Consider the following 22,787-nt stretch of genomic DNA (forward strand, 5'->3'; position numbering starts at 1 on the left):
ACAGCCAATGGTGAGCGCGGCCTCGCCCTCGCCCTCTGACAGCCAATGGTGAGTGCGGCCCTGCCCTCTGCCTGATTGACAGCCAATGGTGATTGGCCCCGCCCTCTGATTGACAGCCAATGGTGAGTGTGGCCCCGCCCTCTGCCTGATTGACAGCCAATGGTGAGCGTGGCCCCGCCCTCTGCCTGATTGACAGCCAGTGGTGAGTGTGGCCCCACCCTTTGCCTGATTGACAGCCAATGGTGAGCGCGGCCTCGCCCTCTGACAGCCAATGGTGAGTGCGGCCCTGCCCTCTGCCTGATTGACAGCCAATGGTGAGTGGCCCTGCCCTCTGATTGACAGCCAATGGTGAGTGTGGCCCCGCCCTCTGACAGCCAATGGTGTGTGGCCCCGCCCTCTAATTGACAGCCAATGGTGAGTGTGGCCCAGCCCTCTGACAGCCAATGGTGAGTGGGCCCGCCCTCTGCCTGATTGACAGTCAATGGTGAGTGTGGCCCCGCCCTCTGCCTGATTGGCAGCCAATGGTGAGCATGGCCCCGCCCTCTGATTGACAGCCAATGGTGAGCATGGCCCCGCCCTCTGATTGACAGCCAATGGTGAGCGTGGCCCTGCCCTCTGCCTGATTGACAGCCAATGGTGAGCGTGGCCCCGCCCTCTGCCTGATTGGCAGCCAATGGTGAGCGCGGCCCCGCCCTCTGCCTGACTGACAGCCACTGATGAGTGTGGCCCTGCCCTCTGCCTGTTTGCCAGCCAATGATGAGCGCGGCCCCGCCCTCTGCCTGATTGACAGCCACTGATGAGTGTGGCCCTGCCTTCTGCCTGTTTGCCAGCCAATGATGAGCGTGGCCCCGCCCTCTGCCTGATTGACAGCCAATGGTGAGCGTTGCCCCGCCCTCTGCCTGATTGACAGGTGACGATCCTTTAGGCCCCGCCCTCTGCCTGATTGACAGGTGACGATCCTTTAGGCCCCGCCCTCTGTCTGATTGACAGGTGACGATCCTTTAGGCTCTGCCCGATTGACAGGCGACGATCCTTTAGGCCCCGCCCTCTGCCTGATTGACAGCCAATGGTGAGCGTGACCCCGCCCTCTGCCTGATTGACAGGGGATTATCCTTTAGACCCCGCTTCCTCTCGGCCCACGAGCGAGTGGAGTTCGGAGCTGTTGCGCTTTTCCTCGCCGCTGATCTCACACATTCACCTCGGCCGCTCCGGGAAAACCCTTCAGCGCGATGGCTGACAAGAATCCCCAGGTTTACATGGACATCGCTGCGGCTGGCGAAAAACTGGGCCGGATCGTGATGGAGGTGAGTTGAGCAGCCCGGAGCCCAGGCCGCGTGTGAGGAAACCCCGAACCGAGCGCGGGCGGGCGGGGGTGAGTTGAGGCGGGCCGGCCGCTGGGGGAGCGAATCCCGGGACCGGACCCCAGCGCGCCTGCGCGGGGCTGATGAGCGCGCATGTGCGAGAAGGGGATATTGCGCCTGCGCGGGGGGCTGAAGAGCGCGCCTGCGCGGGTACAACAGCACCTGGGTCTGCAGCCTCTGCAATGTGTGAAGCAGCTGGGTTCAAATCTAACAGGGGGGATGCAACACTGAGCTCTCTAATGCAACACTGTAGGGAGCGGTAGCCTTGTTCTTAGGCAGCATAGTGGTTATGTTAAAAAATAACAACAGAAAATGCTGGAAAAACTCAGCAGGCCAGGCAACATCCGTGGAGAGAAAACAGTTAATGTTTCAGGTCGAAACCCTTCGTCAGGACTGAGAAAACACAGGAAATTAAACAGATTAAAAGGCCAGTTTGGGGGCTGGGAATGAGAGAACAAAAGAGAAGTGAAGAGACATTAAGAGGTATTCAAAACCAGACGAGATGGTGATAGGACTAGTGGAGACAAAAGACGGCTCTAGATTAGGTGTGAAATGCGCTGGCAGAATGAGAGACAGCTGCCATGTGGGAGAGAGGAAAAAAAAAGGGGGGGGAAGGGCACAAAACAAAGGCGTGGATAAAAAGTATAAGTAAAAATGTAAAAGGGGCCGAGGTTATGATCTGAAATTGTTGAACTCGATATTGAGTCCGGAAGGCTGTAAAGTGCCTAATCGGAAGATGAGGTGCTGTTCCTCGAGCTTACGCTGGGTTTCCGTGGAACAATGCAAGAGCCCGAGGACGGTGAGGTCTGAGTGGGAATGGGGCGGTGAATTAAAATGACAGGCGACCGGAAGCTCAGGGTCACCCTTACGGACTGAACGGAGGTGTTCCGCAAAGCGGTCACCCAATCTGCGTTTGGTCTCCCCAATGTAGAGGAGACCGCATCGTGAGCAGCGAATACAGTATACTAGATTGCAAGAAGTACAAGTAAATCGCTGTTTCACCTGGAAGGGGTGTTTGGGGCCCTGGACAGTGGGAAGGGGGGAGGTATAAGGGCAGGTGTTGCATCTCCTGCGCTTGCAGGGGAAGCTGCCAGGGGAAGGGGTGCTGGGGGGTGATAGAGGAGTGGACTAGGGTGTCTCGGAGGGAGCGGTCCCTACAGAATGCTGGGAGGGGAGGGGAAGGGAAGATGCGTTTCGTGGTGGGATCACGTTGGAGGTGGCGGAAATGGCGGAGGATGATCCGTTGAATGTGGAGGCTGGTGGGGTGAAAGCTGAGGACAAGGGGAACCCTATCGTGGTTCCGGGAGGGAGGGGCAGGGGTGAGGGCAGAAGTGCGGGAGATAGAACGGACACGGTCGAGGGCCGTGTCAACCACGGTAGAGGGGAATCCTTGGTTGAGGGAAAAGGAAGACATGTCGGAAGCACTGGTGTGGAAGGTGGCATCGTCAGAGCAGATGCGGCGGAGACGGAGAAACTGGGAGAATGGAATAGAGTCCTTACAGGAGGCGGGGTGGGAGGAAGTGTAGTCCAGGTAGCTGTGGGAGTCGGTGGGCTTTTAGTGAATGTTGGTCAATAACCTATCCCCAGAGATGGAGACAGAGAAGTTGAGGAAGGGAAGGGAAGAGTCGGAGATGGACCATGTGAAGGTGAGGGAAGGGTGGAAATTGGAGGCAAAGTGAATGAAATTGTCTAGTTCAGGGCGAGAGCAGGAAATGGCACCGATACAGTCATCAATGTATCGGAAAAAGAGGTGAGGGAGGGGACCTGAGTAGAACTGGAACAAAGAGTGTTCCACATAGCCCACGAAAAGTCAGGCATAACTAGGACCCATGTAGGTACCCATAGCAACACCTTTGATTTGGAGGAAATGAGTAGAGTCAAAGGAGAAGTTGTTCAATGTGAGAACCAGTTCAGCCAGGCGGAGGAGGGTGGTGGTGAATGGGGACTAGTAGGGCTTCTGTTCAAGGAAGAAGCGGAGCGCCCTCAGGCTATCCTGGTGGGGGGATGGAGGTGTAGCGGGATTGTACGTCCATGGTGAAAAGGAGGCGGTTGGGGCCAGGAAACTGTTAAAGTGGTGGAGGGCGTCCGAAGAGTCACGGATGTAGGTGGGAAGAGACTGGACAAGGGGAGAAAAGATAGAGTCGAGATAGGAAGAGATAAGTTCCGTGGGGCAAGAACAGGCTGAAATGATGGGTCTACCAGGGCAGTCCTGTTTGTGGATCTTGGGAAGGAGGTAGAAGCGGGCTGTGCGGGGTTAGGGAACTATGAGGTTGGTGGCTGCGGGGGGAAGATCTCCAGAGGAGATGAGGTCAGTGACAGTCTTGGAAACGGTGGTTTGATGTTCGGTAGTGGGTTCATGGTCCAGGTGGAGGTAGGAGGAGGTGTCGGAGAGTTCAGCTTCCGCTAGGTAGAGGTCGGTTCACCAAACAACAACAGCACCACCCTTGTCAGCAGGTTTAATGACAATGTCGGGGTTGGATCTGAGAGAATGGAGTGCTGCAAGTTCAGAGGGAGGTAGGTTGGAGTGAGTGAGGGGAGCAGAGAAATGGAGACAGCTGATGTCATGGCGGCAGTTAGCAATGAAAAGATCTAGAGAGGGTAAGAGGCCAGGGGGAGGGGTCCAAGTAGAACGGGAATACTGAAAGCAGGAGAAAGGGTCAGCCGTGCGGGGGGAAGACTCCTGGCCAGAGAAGTGGGCACGGGGACGAAGACGGCGGAAAAAGAGCTCAGCATCGTGCAGAGCTCGAAATTCATTGAGGTGGGGGGCGTAAGGGGATGAAGCTCAGGCCTTTGCTGGTTATGTTGTTGCACTACTGAGTTCAAATCCCACCATGGCAGCTGGGGAATTTAAATTCAGTTAATTAAATTAATCTGGAATAAAAAGCTAGTGTCGGTAACCATAAAACTATCAGATTGTCATAAAAACCCATCTGGTTCACTAATGCCCTTTTTAGGGAAGGAAATCTGCCGTCTTTACTCGGTCTGGCCTATATGTGACTCCAGACCCACAGCAATGTGGTTGACTCTTTAACTGCCCTCTGAAATGGCCGCGCGAGCCGCTCAGTTGTGCAAACCGCTACGAAACACAATAATAAGAATGAAACCGGACGGACCACCCGGCATCAACCTTGGCTACGGCAACGGCACACCCAACCCAGTGAACGCTGCAAAGTCCTCCTCACCAACATCTGGGGACTTGTGCCAAAATTGGGAGAGCTGTTCCACAGACTAGTCAAGCAACAGCCTGACATAATCCTACTCACAGAATCATGCCAAACTCGTCCATCACCATCCCTGGGTATGTCCTGCCACACTGGTGGCGGCACAGTGGTGTACAGTCGGGAAGGAGTGGCCCTGGGAGTCCTCAACATTGACTCTGGGCCCCATGAAGTCTCATGGCTTCAGGTCACGCATGGGCAAGGAAATCGGCAATTACCACCTACCGCCCTCCCTCAGCTGATGAATCAGAACTCCTCCATGTTGAACACCACTTGGAAGAAGCACTGAGGGAAGCAAAGGCACAGTATGTACTCTGGGTGGGGGGACTTCAATGTCCATCACCAAGAGTGGCTCGGTAGCACCACTACTGACCGAGCTGGCTGAGTCTTGAAGGACACAGCTGCCAGATTGGGCCTGTGATAGGTGAGAGAACCAACACGAGGGGAAAAACCTACTTGACCTCGTCCTCACCAATCTACCTGTCGCAGATGCATCTGTCCATGACAGCATTGATACCAGTGACCACCACACAGTCATTGTGGAGACGAAGTTACGTCTTCACACTGAGGACACCCTCATCGTGTTGTGTGGTACGGCCACCATACAAAATGGGATAGATTCAGAACAGATCTAGCAGCTCAATGGCCCGGCATGTCCCTCACTCTACCATTACCATCAAGCCAGGGGACCAACCCTGGTTCAATAAGAAGTGTAGAAGAGCATGCCAGGAGCAGCACCAGGCGTACCTAAAAATGAGGTGCCAACTGGGGAAGCTGCAACACAGGACTACATGCATGCTAAACAGTGGAAGCAGCATGCTATTGACAGGGCTAAGCGATCCCACAATCAACGGATCAGATCAAAACTCTGCAGTCCTGCCACACCTAGTCGTGAATGGTGGTGGACCATTAAACAACTAACGGGAAGAGGAGGCTCCATGAATATCCCCATCCTCAATGATGGTTGAGCGCAAAAGACAAGGCTGAAGCGTTTGCAACCATCTTCCGCCAGAAGTGCCGAGAGGATGATCCATATCGGCCTACTCCTGAGGTCCCCACCATCACAGAAGCCAGTCTTCAGCCAATTCGATTCACTCCACGTAATATCAAGGAACGGCTGAGCGCACTGGATGCAGCAAAGGCTATGGGCCCTGACAACATCCCGACTATTGTGCTGAAGACATGTGCTCCAGAACCAGCCGCGCCTCTAGCCAAGCTGTTCCAGTACATCTACCACACTGGCATCTATCCGACAATGTGGAAAACTGCCCAGGTATGTCCTATCCACAAAGCAGGACAAATCCAATCTGGCCAATTACTGCCCCATCAGTCTACTCTCAATCATCAGCAAAGTGATGGAAGGTGCTATCTAGCGGCACTTACTCATCAATAACCTGCTCACTGATGCCCAGTTTGGATTCCGCCAAGACCACTCTGCTCCCGACCTCATTACAGCCTTGGTCCAAATATGGACAAAGGAGCTGAATTCCAGAGGTGAGGTGAGAGTGACTGCCCTTGACATCATGGCAGCATTTGACTGAGCGTGGCATGAAGGAGCCCTAGTAAAACTGAAGTCAATGGGAACCGGTTGGGGGGGGGGGGCTCTCCACTGGCTGGAGTCATATCTAGCACAAAGGAAGATGGTTGTGGTGGTTGAAGGTCAATCATCACGGCCCCAGGACATCGCTGCACGAGTTCCTCGGGGCAGTGTCCAAGGCCCAACCATCTTCAGCTGCTTCATCGATGATCTTCCCTCCAACATAAGGTCAGAAATAGGGATGTTCGCTGATGACTGCACAGTGTTCCGCGCCATTCACAACTCAGATAATGAAGCAGTCCATGCCCACATGCAACAAGACCTGGACAACGTTCAGGCTTGGGCTGATAAGTGGCAGGTGATATACCTATCAATTCAGTTCGTGAAAAGCGACGAGTTAAGTTAGTAACTATAGGTTTTTATTGGCTAAATAACAGAGCCCACCCTCGTGGGTGATCGGATCCAACAAGGAGGAATACCAGCCAGTCGACCACCTTTATACCTGGGCAAGCAGGCGGAGCCATGGGGCGGAGTCAGCTGTGGTCAGCCCAGGTATAACAGCGTGACAAGAGGTGACCTTGTGTAGTGATACACTATGGTTATCACTGTTTACACTGTTGTAACGATATAAACAGTGATAACTATAGTGTAACGATAGTGAACGATAAAAGTGGTTTACCACATTCACCCCTTGTTTAAATTTGAGTCCGGCGGGGTGAAGTGTACTACCAGTTCGGGTATGTCAGTCTGTCCGGAGGCCTCGTAAGCCTTTCTGATCGGCGCGGCGGCGGTGATGCAGTATCCAATGTTAATGCTAGTGTCTGCGTGGTCGGCGAAGGCTCGTGGGGTTCCAGCATGCCGTCTACCTGGGCTGGATTTGGGGGGGTGGTGGGGGGTAACGGTGGTGTCTCAGGGATGCCTGTGATAGAGCATCTGGGGGTTCGTTCAGTTTACCAGGCCGGTACAAGATATCATAATCATAGGTGGAGAGCTCGATTCTCCACCTCAAGATCTTGTCGTTCTTGATTTTGCCCCTCAGCTTGTTATTAAACATAAAAGCGACCGAACGCTGGTCGGTGAGGAGGGTAAATCGTTTGCCTGCCAGGTAATGCCTCCAGCGTCGTACTGCCTCCACGATCGCCTGGGCCTCCTTCTCGACCGAAGAGTGTCGGATCTCAGGGCCCTGGAGGGTCCTTGAGAAGAAGGCCACAGGTCTCCCCTCCTGGTTAAGGGTTGCAGCTAGGGTGAAGTCGGATGCATCGCCCTCCACTTGGAAAGGGATAGACTCATCCACCGCGTGCATTGTGGCCTTAGCAATGTCTCCCTTTATGAGGGAGAAGGCTGCGCATGCTTCTGCCGTCAGGGGGAAGGAGGTGGACTTCATGAGGGGTCTGGCTTTGACGGCATAATTGGGCACCCATTGGGCATAGTAGGCGAAGAGCCCCAGGGTTCTCTTCAGCACCTTTGGACAGTGGGGGAGGGGAAGCTCCATGAGGGGCCGCATTCTTTCGGGGTCGGGGCCGATGACTCCGTTCTCTACTACGCAGCCGAGGATGGCAAGACGCGAGGTGTTAAACACACATTTCTCCTTATTGTAGGTGAGGTTCAGCCGTTGGGCCGTACGGAGGAATCTCTCCAGATTAACATCATGGTCCTGCCGGTCGCGGCCGCAGATGGTGACGTTATCTAGATAAGGGAACGTGGCCTGCAGCCCGTTCTGGTCAACCATCCGGTCCATCTCCCTTTGGAAGACCGAAACCCCGTTGGTGACGCCGAAGGGAACCCTAAGGAAGTGGTAGAGGCGGCCATTCGCCTCGAAGGCGGTATACTGGCGGTCCTCAGGGCGGATAGGGAGTTGGTGGTAGGCCGACTTAAGGTCGATGGTAGAGAATACCCGGTACTGTGCAATCTGATCGACCATATCAGATATGCGGGGAAGGGGGTATGCGTCCAGCTGGGTGTACCGGTTTATGGTTTGGCTGTAGTCGATGACCAAGCGGTTTTTATCGCCGGTCTTAACGACTACGACCTGGGCACGCCAGGGGCTGTTGCTCCTCTCGATGATGCCCTCCTTCAGGAGACGCTGCACCTCAGAGCTAATAAAAGCTCTGTCCCCGGCGCTGTACCGCCTGCTCTTGGTAGCGACGGGTTTACAGTCGCGGGTGAGGTTGGCGAACAGGGAGGGGGGTGGGACCTTGAAGGTGGATAGGCCGCAGGTGGTACGCGGTGGGTGGTTTAAAAGCTGCTGGTTGTCGACTGTGAGTGGGGGGAGGGGTCCACCGTATGCCAAAGTGACACTTTGAAGGTGGGATTGGAAGTCCAGCCCTAGTAGGACGGCAGCGCAGAGCTGGGGCAGGACGAGAAGTTTAAAATTTTTATACTCCGTGCCCCTAACCGACAGGGTCACAACACAGTAGCCGCTGATGTCTGTAGAATGGGACCTCGACGCCATCGAGATCCGGTTGCGCGTTGGCCGGACAGTGAGGGAGTAGTGGCTCACCGTGTCTGGATGGATGAAACTCTCCGTGCTTCCGCTGTCGAACAGGCAGGTCGTGGCGTGGCCGTTTACTTTGATGTCCATCATGGACTTGGACAGGTGATGCGGGCGAGCTTGGTCAAGTGTGACGGAGGCTAGTGTATGGCTGAGCGAGCTGCTGTAGTCTGCGGGTGAGGCGGTGGTCGGGTCTGGAGACATGGTGGCGGTCGAGTGTGGTGAACAAAATGGCGGTGCCCACGACGTTGAATAAAATGGCGGAGAAGATGGCTGTCCCCACAACTCACATGAGGCACTGCTGGCGTCGGTGGCCTTGATCAAAGATGGCCGCCCCCACGACTCACACGAGGGGATACTGGCATCTGTGGCCTTGATGAAAGATGGCCGCCCCCACAACTTGCATGAGGCACTGCTGGCGTCTGTGGCTCTCCCCCTGCAGGCCTTCGCGAAGTGGCCTTTCTTGTGGCAGCCGGAGCAGGTCGCGTTTCTTGCAGGGCAGCGCGCCCTCGGGTGTTTCGCCTGGCCACAGAAGAAGCAGCCGGTGGCCCGATCGCGGGGCTCCGATGTCGCAGCCGGCACCGGGGGTGGCGGTCCCGATCGGTTCCGGGACGCCGACGCTGAGGTAGGTCCCAGAGGCGGCGGTGCGAGGGGTATTGCGGCCGGGGTCGGGCCCGAGTCCCAGGGTCGCGCAGCACAGTACCTGGAGTACGCCTCGAGGTCCTGATGGGCCACTTCCAGAGAGCGAGCGAGGGCTGCAGTTGTATTCAGGTCGAGGTCCTTTGATTCGAGCAGTCTTTGCCGTGAGTAGTCGGACCGAAGGCCTTTCACGAAGGCATCGCGGATATTCCCTTCAGTATTTTCTGCAGCCGTTACAGCTTTAAAGTCACAGTCCCTGCCGAGTGTTTGTAGCGCCCGTAAAAATTCATCTACAGACTCTCCTGGCTGTTGCGAGCGGGATCTTAGGAGATGTCTGGCATACATAGAATTTACAGGGCTCCGGTACTGCTCTTTCAGCAGGTTGAGGGCGTCCTCGTATGTAGCAAGGTCCCGGATGAATGCAAATACTTTAGGGCTCACCTGGGCGGTCAGAACTCTTAGTTTGGATCCCAGAGGCACGCCGGATTCTCCCAGATGGATTCGAAACAGCTCAGCCAGTGTTCGAAGTCGAGGGCTGAGTTCGCTGCCTGTGGGTTTAGATCCAGGTACGGCGGTCGGAGGGCTCGCAGCCAGGCCGGCTGCTGTGGCTGTTGCAGATGGCCGTTTGGCTGAGGCTGTACGTCTGACTGGTCGTTTGGCTGCTCCGTTGAAGACATTTCAAAATTTAGCCAATAAAATTGATATACCTATCAATTCAGTTCATGAAAAGCGACGAGTTAAGTTAGTAACTATAGGTTTTTATTGGCTAAATAACAGAGCCCACCCTCGTGGGTGATCGGATCCAACAAGGAGGAATACCAGCCAGTCGACCACCTTTATACCTGGGCAAGCAGGCGGAGCCATGGGGCGGAGTCAGCTGTGGTCAGCCCAGGTATAACAGCGTGACAAGAGGTGACCTTGTGTAGTGATACAACAGTGTAAACAGTGATAACCATAGTGTAACGATATAAACAGTGATAACTATAGTGTAACGATAGTGAACGATAAAAGTGGTTTACCACAGCAGGTAACATTCGCGCCACACAAGTGCCAGGCAATGACTATCTCCAACAAGCGAGAGCCTAACCACCGCCCCCTTGACATTCAACGGCATTACCATCGCCGAATCCCCCACCATCAACATCCTGGGGTCACCATTGACCATAAATTTAACTGGACCAGCCACATAAATACTGTGGCAACAAGAGCAGGTCAGAGGCTAGGTATTCTACGGCGAGTGTCTCACCTCCTGACTCCCCAAAGCCTTTCCACCATCTACAAGGCACAAGTAAGGAATGTGATGGAATAATCTCCACTTGCCTGGATAAGTGCAGCTCCAACAACACTCAAAAAGCTCGACACCATCCAGGACAAAGCAGCCCGCTTGATTGGCAACCCATCCGCCACCTTAAACATTCACTCCCTCCACCACCGGCGCACCGCGGCTGCAGTGTGTACCATCTACAAGATGCACTGCAGCGATTCGCCAAGGCTTCTTCGGCAGCACCTTCCAAACCCGCGACCTCTTCCTAGAAGGACAAGGGCAGCAGACGCACGGGAACACCACCACCTCCAAGTTCCCCTCCAAGTCGCACACCATCCTGACTTAGAAGTATATCGCCGATCCTTCATCGTCGCGGGGTCAAAATCCTGGAACACCCTCCCTAACAGCACTGTGGGAGTAACTTCACCACACGGACTGCAGCGGTTCAAGAAGGCGGCTCACCACCACCTCCTCAAGGGCAATTAGGGATGGGCAATAAATGCTGGCCTTGCCAGCGACGTTCACATCCCATAATCAAATTTTTTTTTAAAAACCACTAAGCTCGGCCTTTATTACAGGAGGATTAGAGTATGAGTAAAGACGTCTTACTGCAATTATATAGGGCCCTGGTGAGACCACACCTGGATATTGTGTACAGTTTTGGTCTCCTTGCCTAAGGAAGGATATACTTGCCATAGAGGGAGTGTAACGAAGGTTCACCAGATTGGTTCCTGGGATTGGGGGGGATGGTTCCTGGGATTGGGGGGGATTGTCCTATGAGCAGAGATTGAGTAGACTAGGCCTATATTCTCTAGAGTTTAGAAGAATGAGAGGTGAGCTCATTGAAACATAGAAAATCTTTACAGGGCTTGACTGGGAGGATGTTTCCCCTGGCTGGGGAGTCTAGAACCAGGGGGTCACAGTCTCAGAATAAGGGGTCGGCCATTTAGGACTGAGATGAGGAGAAATCTCTTCACTCAGAGGGTGGTGAATCTTTGGAATTCTCTACCCCAGAGGGCTGTGGAGGCTCAGTCGTTGAGTATATTCAAGACAGAGATCGATAGATTTTTGGATATTAAGGAATCAAGGGATATGGGGATAGTGCAGGAAAGTGGAGATAATAATAATTCAACTTTATTGTCATTGTACAATGCACAAGTACATGAACAACAAAATGTGATCTTGCAAGCTCCCATGAGTCCAGTACAAATAACATTAACATTAAACGTAAATAGCACCGTCCTGGGAGAAGCAAAGCCGCTGCGTCTGTGCGCGCCGCCATTCCATTTCCACCATTCCTCCTGTCCGACAATCTTCAGCCCAACACCCGGGCCTGCTCACCAGCCGCCCCTCCTGGGGCTCCTTCCGTGACCGTCTCACCAACCGCCCCTCCTCGGGGCTCCTTCCGTAACCTTCTGCACCTGGTCTTCCCTGATGGTCACCCTTCCAGGTACTAACCAGGCCTGGCTCTGCTTAGCTTCCAAGCCTTGCCAGTGACCCTGTCCCTAGTCCCAGGAACAGGTAGAAGATCAGCCATGATCTTAATGAATGGCGGAGCAGGCTCGAAGGTCCAAATCTCCTGCTCCTATTTCTTATGTTCTTAAGCTAAAATGGGTATCATCAGCATACATTTGAGAGTTGACCCTATGTTTGCAAATGATGTCGGTGAGGGAGAGGTGACTGAGTCGAGATTTCAGAATGAAGTGTGGGTGTTGGGAAATGAAGCTATTATTGGAGATGGTCAACTAGAGATGACTGGACCCAGCTGTGGTCATTCGCACTGAGCTGAGTAATGGAGGCGAGACATTGGAGGAATGTGGTGTGATTGTCTAGTGTAGTGGCATCAAGAGCAAGGAGGGATAATGCAGCACAGAATTAATTTTCAACTGAGTTCAGGCTATTTCAGTGCTGTGGCAGTTGCAGAAACCTGTTTGGAGAAATGAAAACTTAAGTTTCCATAAGATGGTCAGAAATTTGAGACCATGTCCAAGGTTGCTTGGAGATGGGATGGTCGGGGTCCAGTGCAGATTTTTGAGGAGGGGGAGTGACGGCAGCTATGAAAGAAAAGGGGAACAGACCCTGAAGAGAGGGGACCACTTATAATGTCAGCTGGCATAGGGACCAGGAATAGACAGTTGGTGAGAGCATCTGATGAGGCTGTTGGGTTTGCTACTCATGCGTTAGCAGCAGATACATAGAAACATAGAAGATAGGAGCAGGAGTAGGCCATTCGGCCCCTCGAGCCTGCTCCGCCATTCAATGAGATCATGGCTGATCATCCAAATTCAGTACCCTGTTCCTGCCTTCTCCCCATATCCCTTGATCCCTTTAGCCTTCAGAAATATATCCAACTCCTTCTTGAATATATTTAATGAATTGGCCTCTACTGCCGCCTTTGGTAGAGAATTCCACAGGTTCACCACTCTCTGGGTGAAGAAATTCCTCCTCATCTCAGTCCGGAATTGCTTACCCCTTATCCTTAGACTGTGACCCCTGGTTCTGGACTCCCCCCGCCATCGGGAACATCCTTCCTGCATCTAGTCTGCCTAGTCCTGTTAGAATTTTATAAGTTTCGATGAGATCCCCTCTCATTCTTCTAAACTCTAGCGAGTACAGGCCCAATCGACCCAATCTCTCCTCGTATGTCATTCCTGCCATCCCAGGTATCAGTCTGGTGAATCTTCACTGCACTTCTTCCATGGCAAGAACATCCTTTTCAGATAAGGCGACCAAAACTGCACACAATACTCAAGATGTGGTCTCACCAAGGCCCTGTACAACTGCAGCAAGACATCCTTGTTCCTGTACTCAAACCCTCTCGCTCCGAAGGCCAACACACCATTTGCCTTCTTAACCGCCTGCTGCACCTGCATGCTTACTTTCTGCGACTGGTGCACAAGGACACCCAGGTCTCGTTGCACTTCCCCTTCTCCCAATCTATTGCCATTCAGATAATACTCTGCCTTCCTGTTTTTGACACCAAAGTAAATAACCTCGCATTTCTCCACGTTATATTGCATCTGCCATGCTTCTGCCCAATCACCCAACCTGTCCAAATCCCTCACAGCACACATGCCCACCCAGCTTTGAGTGTTCTGCAAACTTGGAGATATTACATCTAGTTCCCTCGTCCGGATCATTAATATATATTGTAAATAGCTGGGGTCCAAGGACCGATCCCTGCGGTACCCCACTAGTCACTGCCTGCCACTCGGAAAAAGAGCCGTTTATTCCAACTCTTTGCTTTCTGTCTGCCAACCAGTTCTCTATCCAAGTCAATACCTTGTCTCCAATCCCATGTGCCTTAACTTTACACGTTAATCTCTTATGTGGGACCTTATCGAAAGCCTTTTGTAAATCCAAATACACCACATCCACTGGTTCTCCCTTATCTATTTTACCAGTTACATCCTCAAAAAATTCCAGTAGATTAGTCAAGCACGATTTACTTTTTGTAAATCCATGTTGACTTTGTCCGATCCTGTCACTTTTTTCCAAGTGCTCTGCTATTACATCCTTTATAATGGACTCTAGCATTTTCCCCACTACCAATGTCAGGCTTACCGGTCTATAATTCCCCGTTTTCTCTCTTACCACCCTTTTTGAACAGTGGGGTAACATTAGCTACCCTCTAATCCATGGGAACTGTTCCAGAGTCTATCGAATTTTGGCAGATGACCAGCAATGCATCTACTATTTCTAGGGCCACTTTCTTAAGTACCCTAGGATGTAGATTATCAGGCCCTGGGGATTTATCGGCCCTCAATCACATCAATTTCCCTAACACCATTTCCCTACAAATACTGATTTATTTCAGTTCCACCCTTTCATCAGACCCTATGTTCCCCGACATCTCTGGGAGGTTATTTGTGTCCTCCTTTGTGAAGACAGAACCAAAATATGTATTTAATTGGTCTGCCATTTCTTTGTTCCCCATTATAAATTACCCTGATTCTGACTGCAAGGGATGTACGCTTGACTTCACCAATCTTTTTCTCTTCACATATCTATAAACGCTTTTACAGTCAGTTTTTATGTTCCCTGCAAGCTTACTCTCATACTCTATTTTCCCCCTCTTAATTAATCCCTTTGTCCTCCTTTGCTCCCAATCCTCAGGTTTACTGCTTCTTCTGGCCAATTTATATGTCCTCTCCTTGTATCTAATGCTATCCCTAATTTCCCTTGTTAGCCACGGTTGAGTCACCTTTTTTGTTTTATTTTTATGCCAAACTGGGATGAACAAATTCTGTAGTTCATCCATGCGATCTTTGAATGTTTGCCATTGCCCATCCACCGTCAACCCTTTGAGTGACATTCCCCAATCAATCCTACCCAACTCGCGCCTCATACTATCGTAGTCTCCTTTACTTAAATTCAGGACCCTAGTCTCTGAGTCAGCTATTTCACTCTCCATCTTAATGAAGAATTCTATCATATTATGATCGTTCTGATCCAAGGGGCCTCGCACAACAAGGTTGCTAATTAATCCTTTCTCATTACATAATACCCAGCCTAAGATGGCCTGATCTCTAGTTGGTTCCTCGACATATTAGTCCAGGAAACCATCCAGTATACGCTCCAGGAATTCTTCCTCCACAGTATTGTTACTAATTTGGTTAGTAGTTGGTACTGTCTTTCTGAAATTGGGGTTCCCCGGACAATATTGGCAAGAGACCCCGAGAGTATGTTGGGATTTACAGCAATTTCCCCACACAAGTTTAAGAATCACTGTTAAATGCTTACCGATCAGGTATGTGGTAAAATAATTGCATCCCATGTCCAGCAGCAGTATAGCTACAATTTTTAGGGTTGGTCTATGAAACTTGTTCATGTGTATATATGATTAGTTTTAAAAGCCTTCTCTACAATGTTTGAATAGTGATTGCAGCTGTAAAGCTGCAGTGTTTTATTATTGTACATGATCGATATACTGAAGCTGTGCACTGCTTGTCTCTTTCAGCTCAGGGCTGATGTGGTCCCAAAGACTGCAGGTAAGTCCCAGGAACAGACTATGTTGAGTTGAAGAAGGTCTCAGTTGTATCGATCTGTGGTCTTACTCGGAAATGTTTTGTTGCAGAAAACTTCCGCGCATTGTGCACAGGTGAGAAGGGTTTTGGTTACAAGGGCTCCACGTTCCACAGGATCATTCCCCAGTTCATGTGCCAGGTGAGGAGCAACTTTATTTGGGGAATGGTTGGGAATATCTCTGTGCTTGGTTTCAGTAAATGGCTAATGACTTGTTCAACTTCCAATTGTACAGGGTGGTGACTTCACAGCGCACAATGGCACTGGTGGAAAGTCCATCTACGGGACCGAGTTTCAGGATGAGAACTTCACCCTGAAGCACACACAGTCTGGTAAATAGGCTGCTTGGCATATTTGTATGATGACTTTCAGCGGTGGGGTGGCAAGAGTGGGGGAGATAGGAGGAAGGGAATGTTGAGAAGGGAGTTGGGTTTGTTGGGGTGAAGGTGGATGTGGAGAGAGAGGGGGGGACCAGATGGAAGAGGTGGGGGATATGAGGGCAGGGAGATGGCTTCAATTGGCCAAGTGATGCAATTGCAGTCACCCAGAGCAGTCCTCCCACAATGAGCGTGTCTTGTCGGGGGAAGAGTACCTGGGGATTACTGAAGGTGTAGTTTGGGGCTGTCACACAATATTAAAGGCTGCACGTCCTCAAAGAGTCATCTAATGTTACGTTCACAACAGTATGTACAAGAGCAGTAAATTCTGACACCACTGACTTAATGTATATCAGATGTGCATTACTTTTTTTAAACTAAAAGCATGAAAGCTGAAATAAAATTTGCTTTCTGTGGAATATTATCAAGTATCTTTGGAGAATCCCAAGTAAATAATATTGAAGTAAAAGTCAGCTTTTGAGACATTTCTGACGAGGTGTGTATGTGCAACTGTTTGTTTCTATGAATATGAATAGTTCTGCTAATCACATTGTTACTTTTAAATTTTGAGTCATGGCTACATTCGCTACATTTTTGAACGGCACCATCCGTTCATTACACTTATTGAAAATATGGCAAGTCTTAGCTGGGCTAATGTTTCTAAGGTGTAGAATATATCCATGTCTTAGGACCTTTCATGTTTGCCTAAGTTTTGAATGAAGTGCATCTGGCGTACTTGAGGTACCACACTTCAACTGAACTGTCTTTTTTTTATAAAGGGGGAGGGGGGGAAAAGGACAGCTGGTTTCTATCACTGTCATTACCTGGCCTGTCCCCAGGGTGTGAGCCAGGCATTCATGAGTAGATACCATTTGACTTCATAATCTGACTGTTTACAAGTACCTGAGTAGTGGCCTTAAATGGGTCTGTTGTTTTTTAAACACAACTCCATCTTGGCTAAACATCACAGCAGTGCTGCAGAGCTCAGCCTTGCCTGTGAGAACCACTATTGGGGATCAGTTAGTGGACATGAGAAGTGCGGGTATGATAATAGTGAAAATATTCATCAACCTGATGTTTGATCAGCAAACAAAAGCAATTAGAGTCATAGAGTTATACAGCACAGAAAGAGGCCCTTCAGCCCATCGTGTCCGCGCCGGCCATCAAGCCTTGTCTATTCCAATCCCATTTTCCAGCACTTGGTCCGTAGCCTTGTATGCTATGGCGTTTCAGGTGCTCATCTAAATGATTCTTGAATGTTGTGAGGGTTCCTGCCTCTACCACCCTTTCAGGCAGTGAGTTCCAGATTCCAACCACCCTCTGGGTGAAAAAGTTTTTCCTCAAATCCCCCCTAAACCTCCTGCCCCTTACCTTGAATCTATGCCCCCTTGTTATTGACCCCTCTACTAAGGGGAAAAGTTCCTTTCTATCTACCCTATCTATGCCCCTCATAATTTTGTACACCTCAATCGGGTCCCCCCTCAGCCTTCTCTGCTCTAAGGAAAACAACCCCAGCCTGTCCAGTCTCTCTTCATAGCTGAAGCGCTCCAGCCCAGGTAACATCCTGGTGAATCTCCTCTGCACCCTCTCCAATGCAATCACATGCTTCCTATAGTGTGGCGACCAGAACTGCACACAGTATTCCAGCTGTGACCTAACTAGCGTTTTGTACAGCTCCATCATAACCTCCCTGCTCTTATATGCTATGCCTCGTCTAATGAAGGCAAGTATCCCATATGCCTTTTTAACCACCTTATCTACTTGTCCTGCTGCCTTCAGGGGTCTATGTACATGCACACCAAGGTCCCTCTGATCCTCTGTCCTTCCTAGGGTCTTACCATTCATTGTGTATTCCCTTGCCTTGTTAGTCCTCCCAAAATGCATCACCTCACACTTTTCAGGGTTAAATTCCATTTGCCACTGTTCTGCCCATCTAACCAACCCGTCTTTATCGTCCTGTAGCCTGAGGCTTCCCTCCTCACTATTTACCACTCCACCAATTTTCATGTCATCTGCGAACTTACTGATCATACCTCCTACATTCATATCTAAATCATTAATGTACACTACAAACAGCAAAGGACCCAGCACCGATCCCTGCGGTATACCACTGGACACAGGCTTCCAGTCACAAAAACAACCTTCGACCATCACCCTCTGCCTCCTGCCACTAAGCCAATTTTGGATCCAATGTGCCAAATTGCCCTGGATCCCATAGGCTCTTACCTTCTTGACCAGTCTCCCATGCTGGACTTTGTCAAAAGCCTTACTGAAGCCCATGTAGACTACATCAACTGCACTACCCTCATCCACACACCTAGTCATCCCCTCGAAAAATTCAATCAAATTGGTTAGACATGATCTCCCGTGACAAAGCCATGCTGACTATCCTTGATTAATCCTTGCCTCTCCAAGTGGAGACTAGTTCTGTCCCTCAGAATATTTTCCAATAATTTCCCTACCACTGATGTTAGGCTCACTGGCCTGTAATTCCCTGGTTTATCCCTACTACCCTTCTTGAATAATGGTACTACGTTAGCTGTTCTCCTGTCCTCTGGCATCTCTCCTGTGGTCAAAGAGGTTCTGAAAATTTGTGTCAGAGCCCCTGCAATCTCCTCCCTTGCCTCACACAGCAGCCTGGGATACATCTCGTCTGGGCCTGAGGATTTATCCACTTTTAAGCCTGCTAAACCCGCTAGTACCTCCTCCCTCTCAATACTAATTTGTTCAAGTACAGGAAACTTTCTGGTATCCGGCACGGACGGGACCGACGTGGTGCCGGTTCATCATCAATTCCGGATAACCGAACGCTATAGTAAAAGATACGGAGCTCGGAGCTCCGTATAAAGCAACAAACCCAACAGCTTCAAAACAATCGGCACAAGTTGCAAGTGTCTCTGTAGCTTAGCAACAGCTTCAGCTACACCCTTGCACAGCAACAAATGGAGTAAAAAAAGTAATAAAAGTTACCTGAACCGACTCCTGAATTTTGCCGATGGATAGAGCGTTCCGGTTATTTAGGGGCCGGTTAATCGAAAGTTTCCTGTATATCAGAATCCCCCTGCCTGATCTATGCCTACATCGTCCTTCTCCATAGTGAACACAGATGCAAAATATTCATTTAAAAACCTCACCTACATCTTCCGGCTCTAAACACAGATTGCCACTTGGTCCCTAATGGGCCCTACTCTTTCCCTGGTTATCCTCTTGCGCTTAATATACTTATAAAACACCTTGGGATTTTCCTTTATTTTGCCCGCCAGTGTTTTTTCATGCCCCCTCTTCGCTCTCCTAATTTATTTTTTAAGTACCACCCTGCACTTTCTATACTCCTAGGGCTTCCACTGTTTTTAGTCCTTTGTATCTGCCAAAAGCCTCCCTTTTTTCCTAATCCATTCTTGTATATTCCTTGACATCCAGGGTTCCCTGGGGTTGTTGGTCCCACCCTTTACGGGAACATGTTGGTGTTGTAATCTCTCTATTTCCTTTCTGAAAGACTCCCACTGCTCTGATGTGGATTTTCCTACAAATAGCTGATCCCAGTCTACTTTGGCCAGATCCTGCCGTATCATATTAAAATCGTCTTTCCCCCAATTTAGAATCTTTATTTCCAGTCCATCTTTGTCCTTTTCCATGACTACCTTAAATCTCACCAAATTATGGTCACTGTCACCAAAATGCTCTCCTACTGACACTTCTACCACTTGCTTGGCTACATTCCCTAGAATTAGGTCCAGTACTGCCCCCTCTTGTAGGACGTTCTACATGCTGGCTCAAAAAGCCCTCCTGGATGCACTTTAAGAATTCCGCACTCTCTAAGCCTTTCACACTCTTGACTATCCCAGTTAATATTGGGGAAGTTGAAATCCCCTACTACTGTATTACTACCCTATTTTTTCTACACTTCTCTGAGATTTGCCTACATATCTGTTCTTCTATCTCCCCCTGACTGTTTGGGGGCCTATAGTACACTCCCAGCAAAGTGCTTGCCCCCTTTTTGTTTTTAAGTTGTACCCATATGGCCTCATTAGAGGAACCTGCTAAGACATCATCCCTCCTTACAGCAGTAATTGACTCCTTGATTAATATTGCGACACCCCCTCCTCTTTTACACCCCCCTCTGTCTTGCCTGAAGATTCTATACCCCGGAATATTGAGCTGCCAGTCCTGCCCCCTCCCTCAACCATGCCTCTGTGATAGCAACAATATCATACTCCCATGTGTTCATCAATACCTTCAATTCATCTGCCTTACTCGCAAGACTCCTGGCATTAAAATAAATGCCATCCAGCCTTGCCATACTCCCTTGTGCCGTTACATATTTGCTCTGCCTTCCAGGCTGACTTGTTTTTTCCTCTATATTTGGCTGTGCATCACCCCCTACTATAGCTCCACTCCGTATCCCATCCCCCTGCCAAGTTAGTTTAAACCCCCCCCCCCCCCAACAGTACTAGCAAACCTCCCTGCAAGGATGTTGGTCCCGTTCCGGTTCAGATGCAACCCGTCCAACTTGTGCAGGTCCCACCTTCCCCAGAAGCAGACCCAGTGATCCAGGAAACTAAAGCCCTCCCTCCTGCACCAATTCTTTAGCCACGCATTCATCTGCTCTATCCTCCTATTCCTATACTCACTAGCACGTGGCACCGGGAGTAATCCAGAGATTACAACATTTGAGGTCCTGCTTTTTAATCTGCTACCTAGCTCCCTAAATTCTTGTTGCAGGACCTCATCCCTCTTTCTACCCATGTCGTTGGTACCAATGTGAACCACGATCTCTGACTGTTCGCCCTCCCCCTTCAGAATGTCCTGCAGCCGTTCAGTGACATCCTTGACCCTGGCACCAGGGAGGCAACATACCATCCTTGAGTCACGTCTGCAGCCACAGAAACGTCTATCTGTTCCCCTTACGATAGAATCCCCTATCACTATTGCTCTGCCACTCTTTTTCCTCCCCTCCTGTGCAGCTGAGCCACTCGTAGTGCCACAGACTTGGCTCTTGCTGCATTCCCCTGAGAAACCATCTCCCCCATCAGTATCCAAACGGAAAATCTGTTGGAGAGGGAGATCGACCCAGGGGACTCCTGCACTACTTTCCTAGTTCTTTTACTCTGCCTGGCGGTCACCCATTCCCTGTCTGCCTGTGCACTCTTTACCTGCGGTGTGACCACCTCGTTAAACGTGCTATCCACAAAGATCTCAGCTTCGCGGATGCTCCACAGTGACTCCAGCCGCAGCTCCAGCTCCGAAATGCGGATTTCGAGTAGCTGCAGCTGGAGACACTTCCTGCACATCTGTTCGCCCTGGACACCGAAAGTGTCCCTGACTTCCCACATAGCACAGGAGGGGCACTCCATGCTGCCGAGCTGCCCTGCCATGTCCTACCCTTAATTTACTCTTTTTTACTTCCTTTTAAATTAAAAAGAATATTAAATACACTAGTGACCTTACTTCCCTTTAAACACTACTTACTCCAAACTGGAGACCTTACTTTTACTTGCGACTGGACTGTAGAAATACTCACCAGGTCCTACTTGCCAATCAGCTCCTTCCCTGATTATGACGTCACTTTAGCGGTTTCGCAGTTGTTGTTTGACTGCTCCCGCTCTTGGACTCTTTCCTTGGTGTAAAGTAAGAAACAATTCCCAACTTGCAACACTCTGTTTAAACCGCACTTTTATTTTTCTCCAGATGCGGTTGGGGGGGTGTCACAGAGCCGAACCCCCGCTGGTTCTCTGTCCCCTCTTGTGCAGCTTTTTAGCTCCTGCTCTCCTGGAAGCTGACAAATATTAGAAAAAGAAAGGAACGCCTCCCTCCCCGAACTCACCAAACTCGCAGCTTAACACTCTGTTCCGAGCTGCACTCCGTGACAAACTGCACTCTAGCCTCCCTTGTTAAACTTAATCTTTTACCTATAACAAACCTGGGTCTTTATGCTATCAATAAGGGAGAAGAATATAAGGTGGCTGTGGAGGAGTTTGTTGCTTGGGGTTATTGATTTCAAAATCCTTCTGTTCTATCTCTACCCACTTTCAAAACTGTCTACAAACCTACCTCGCTGACCTTCGGTCATCTATTCCCCCCAACTCCTGCTCTGTGTCTCACCCTGTTTTTTCTCCCAGGCCCAGAAATGCGTTTTAACATTTCATTACCTCGAAGGCACCATATATAAATGTAAATTGCACAGGAGAGGAAGCTGAACACATTTCTGGAATGTTTACTTTTTGCCATCTTACTATTGCAGGTATCCTGTCTATGGCCAATGCTGGGCCAAATACCAATGGATCCCAGTTTTTTTTATGCACTGCGAAAACTGAGTGGTAAGTGTATGGTGAATTAGTATTCTCTCTCCAAGTATTCACTGCAGGATTCAGTAGTCACTAATGTCTGTTGTTCAATCTTGCAGGTTGAATGGAAAGCACGTTGTATTTGGTTCTGTGATTGGGGGGCTGGACGTTGTAACAAAGATGGAAGCGTTGGGCAGCTCAAGTGGCAAAACCAAAAAACCCGTTACCATCACTGATTGTGGACAGCTGTCCTAATTTGTTTGTGAATGAAATTTTACAATCTAAATAAAACTTGATCACTTGCCATTCCAGTTTTACTTTGCACTGTAGCATTACATTTTTTAACGACTCATTGCTTTAGACCACTGTTCTCTCAGCCGCGTTCGACTAAAGTGCCCCAAACAGGCAAATCACTCTGGGACCTTCTCTTGAGAGAAGGTTTCTCCGGGTATTTTAAATTTACTCTCTGGATATGGGGCGTCGCTAGCAAGGGCAGAAGGTGGTGGTGAAGCTGCCACCTTGAACTGCTGCAGTCGTGGTGAAGGTACACAGTGCTTGTTGGGTAGGGAGTTCTGGGATTTTGACTCCGCT

At 50.1% G+C, this 22,787-nt stretch overlaps 1 protein-coding gene across 1 annotated transcript; it reads left to right on the forward strand.

Moving 5' to 3' along the window:
* The first annotated feature begins 1,101 nt into the window (after positions 1–1,101).
* Positions 1,102–22,500, forward strand: LOC147098625 (peptidyl-prolyl cis-trans isomerase-like). Its single transcript, XM_085970565.1, has 6 exons — positions 1,102–1,304; positions 15,471–15,501; positions 15,588–15,676; positions 15,771–15,867; positions 22,154–22,229; positions 22,316–22,500. Exons 1-6 carry the CDS (start codon positions 1,230–1,232, stop codon positions 22,449–22,451), a joined length of 504 nt encoding a protein of 167 aa, XP_085826691.1. The 5' UTR covers positions 1,102–1,229; the 3' UTR covers positions 22,452–22,500.
* The last annotated feature ends 287 nt before the right edge of the window (positions 22,501–22,787 follow it).

The sequence above is a fragment of the Somniosus microcephalus genome, chromosome 29, assembly GCF_052327205.1.
Source record: "Somniosus microcephalus isolate GS21.2 chromosome 29, FLI_Smic_1.0, whole genome shotgun sequence".
In the NCBI taxonomy this organism is placed as follows: domain Eukaryota; kingdom Metazoa; phylum Chordata; class Chondrichthyes; order Squaliformes; family Somniosidae; genus Somniosus; species Somniosus microcephalus.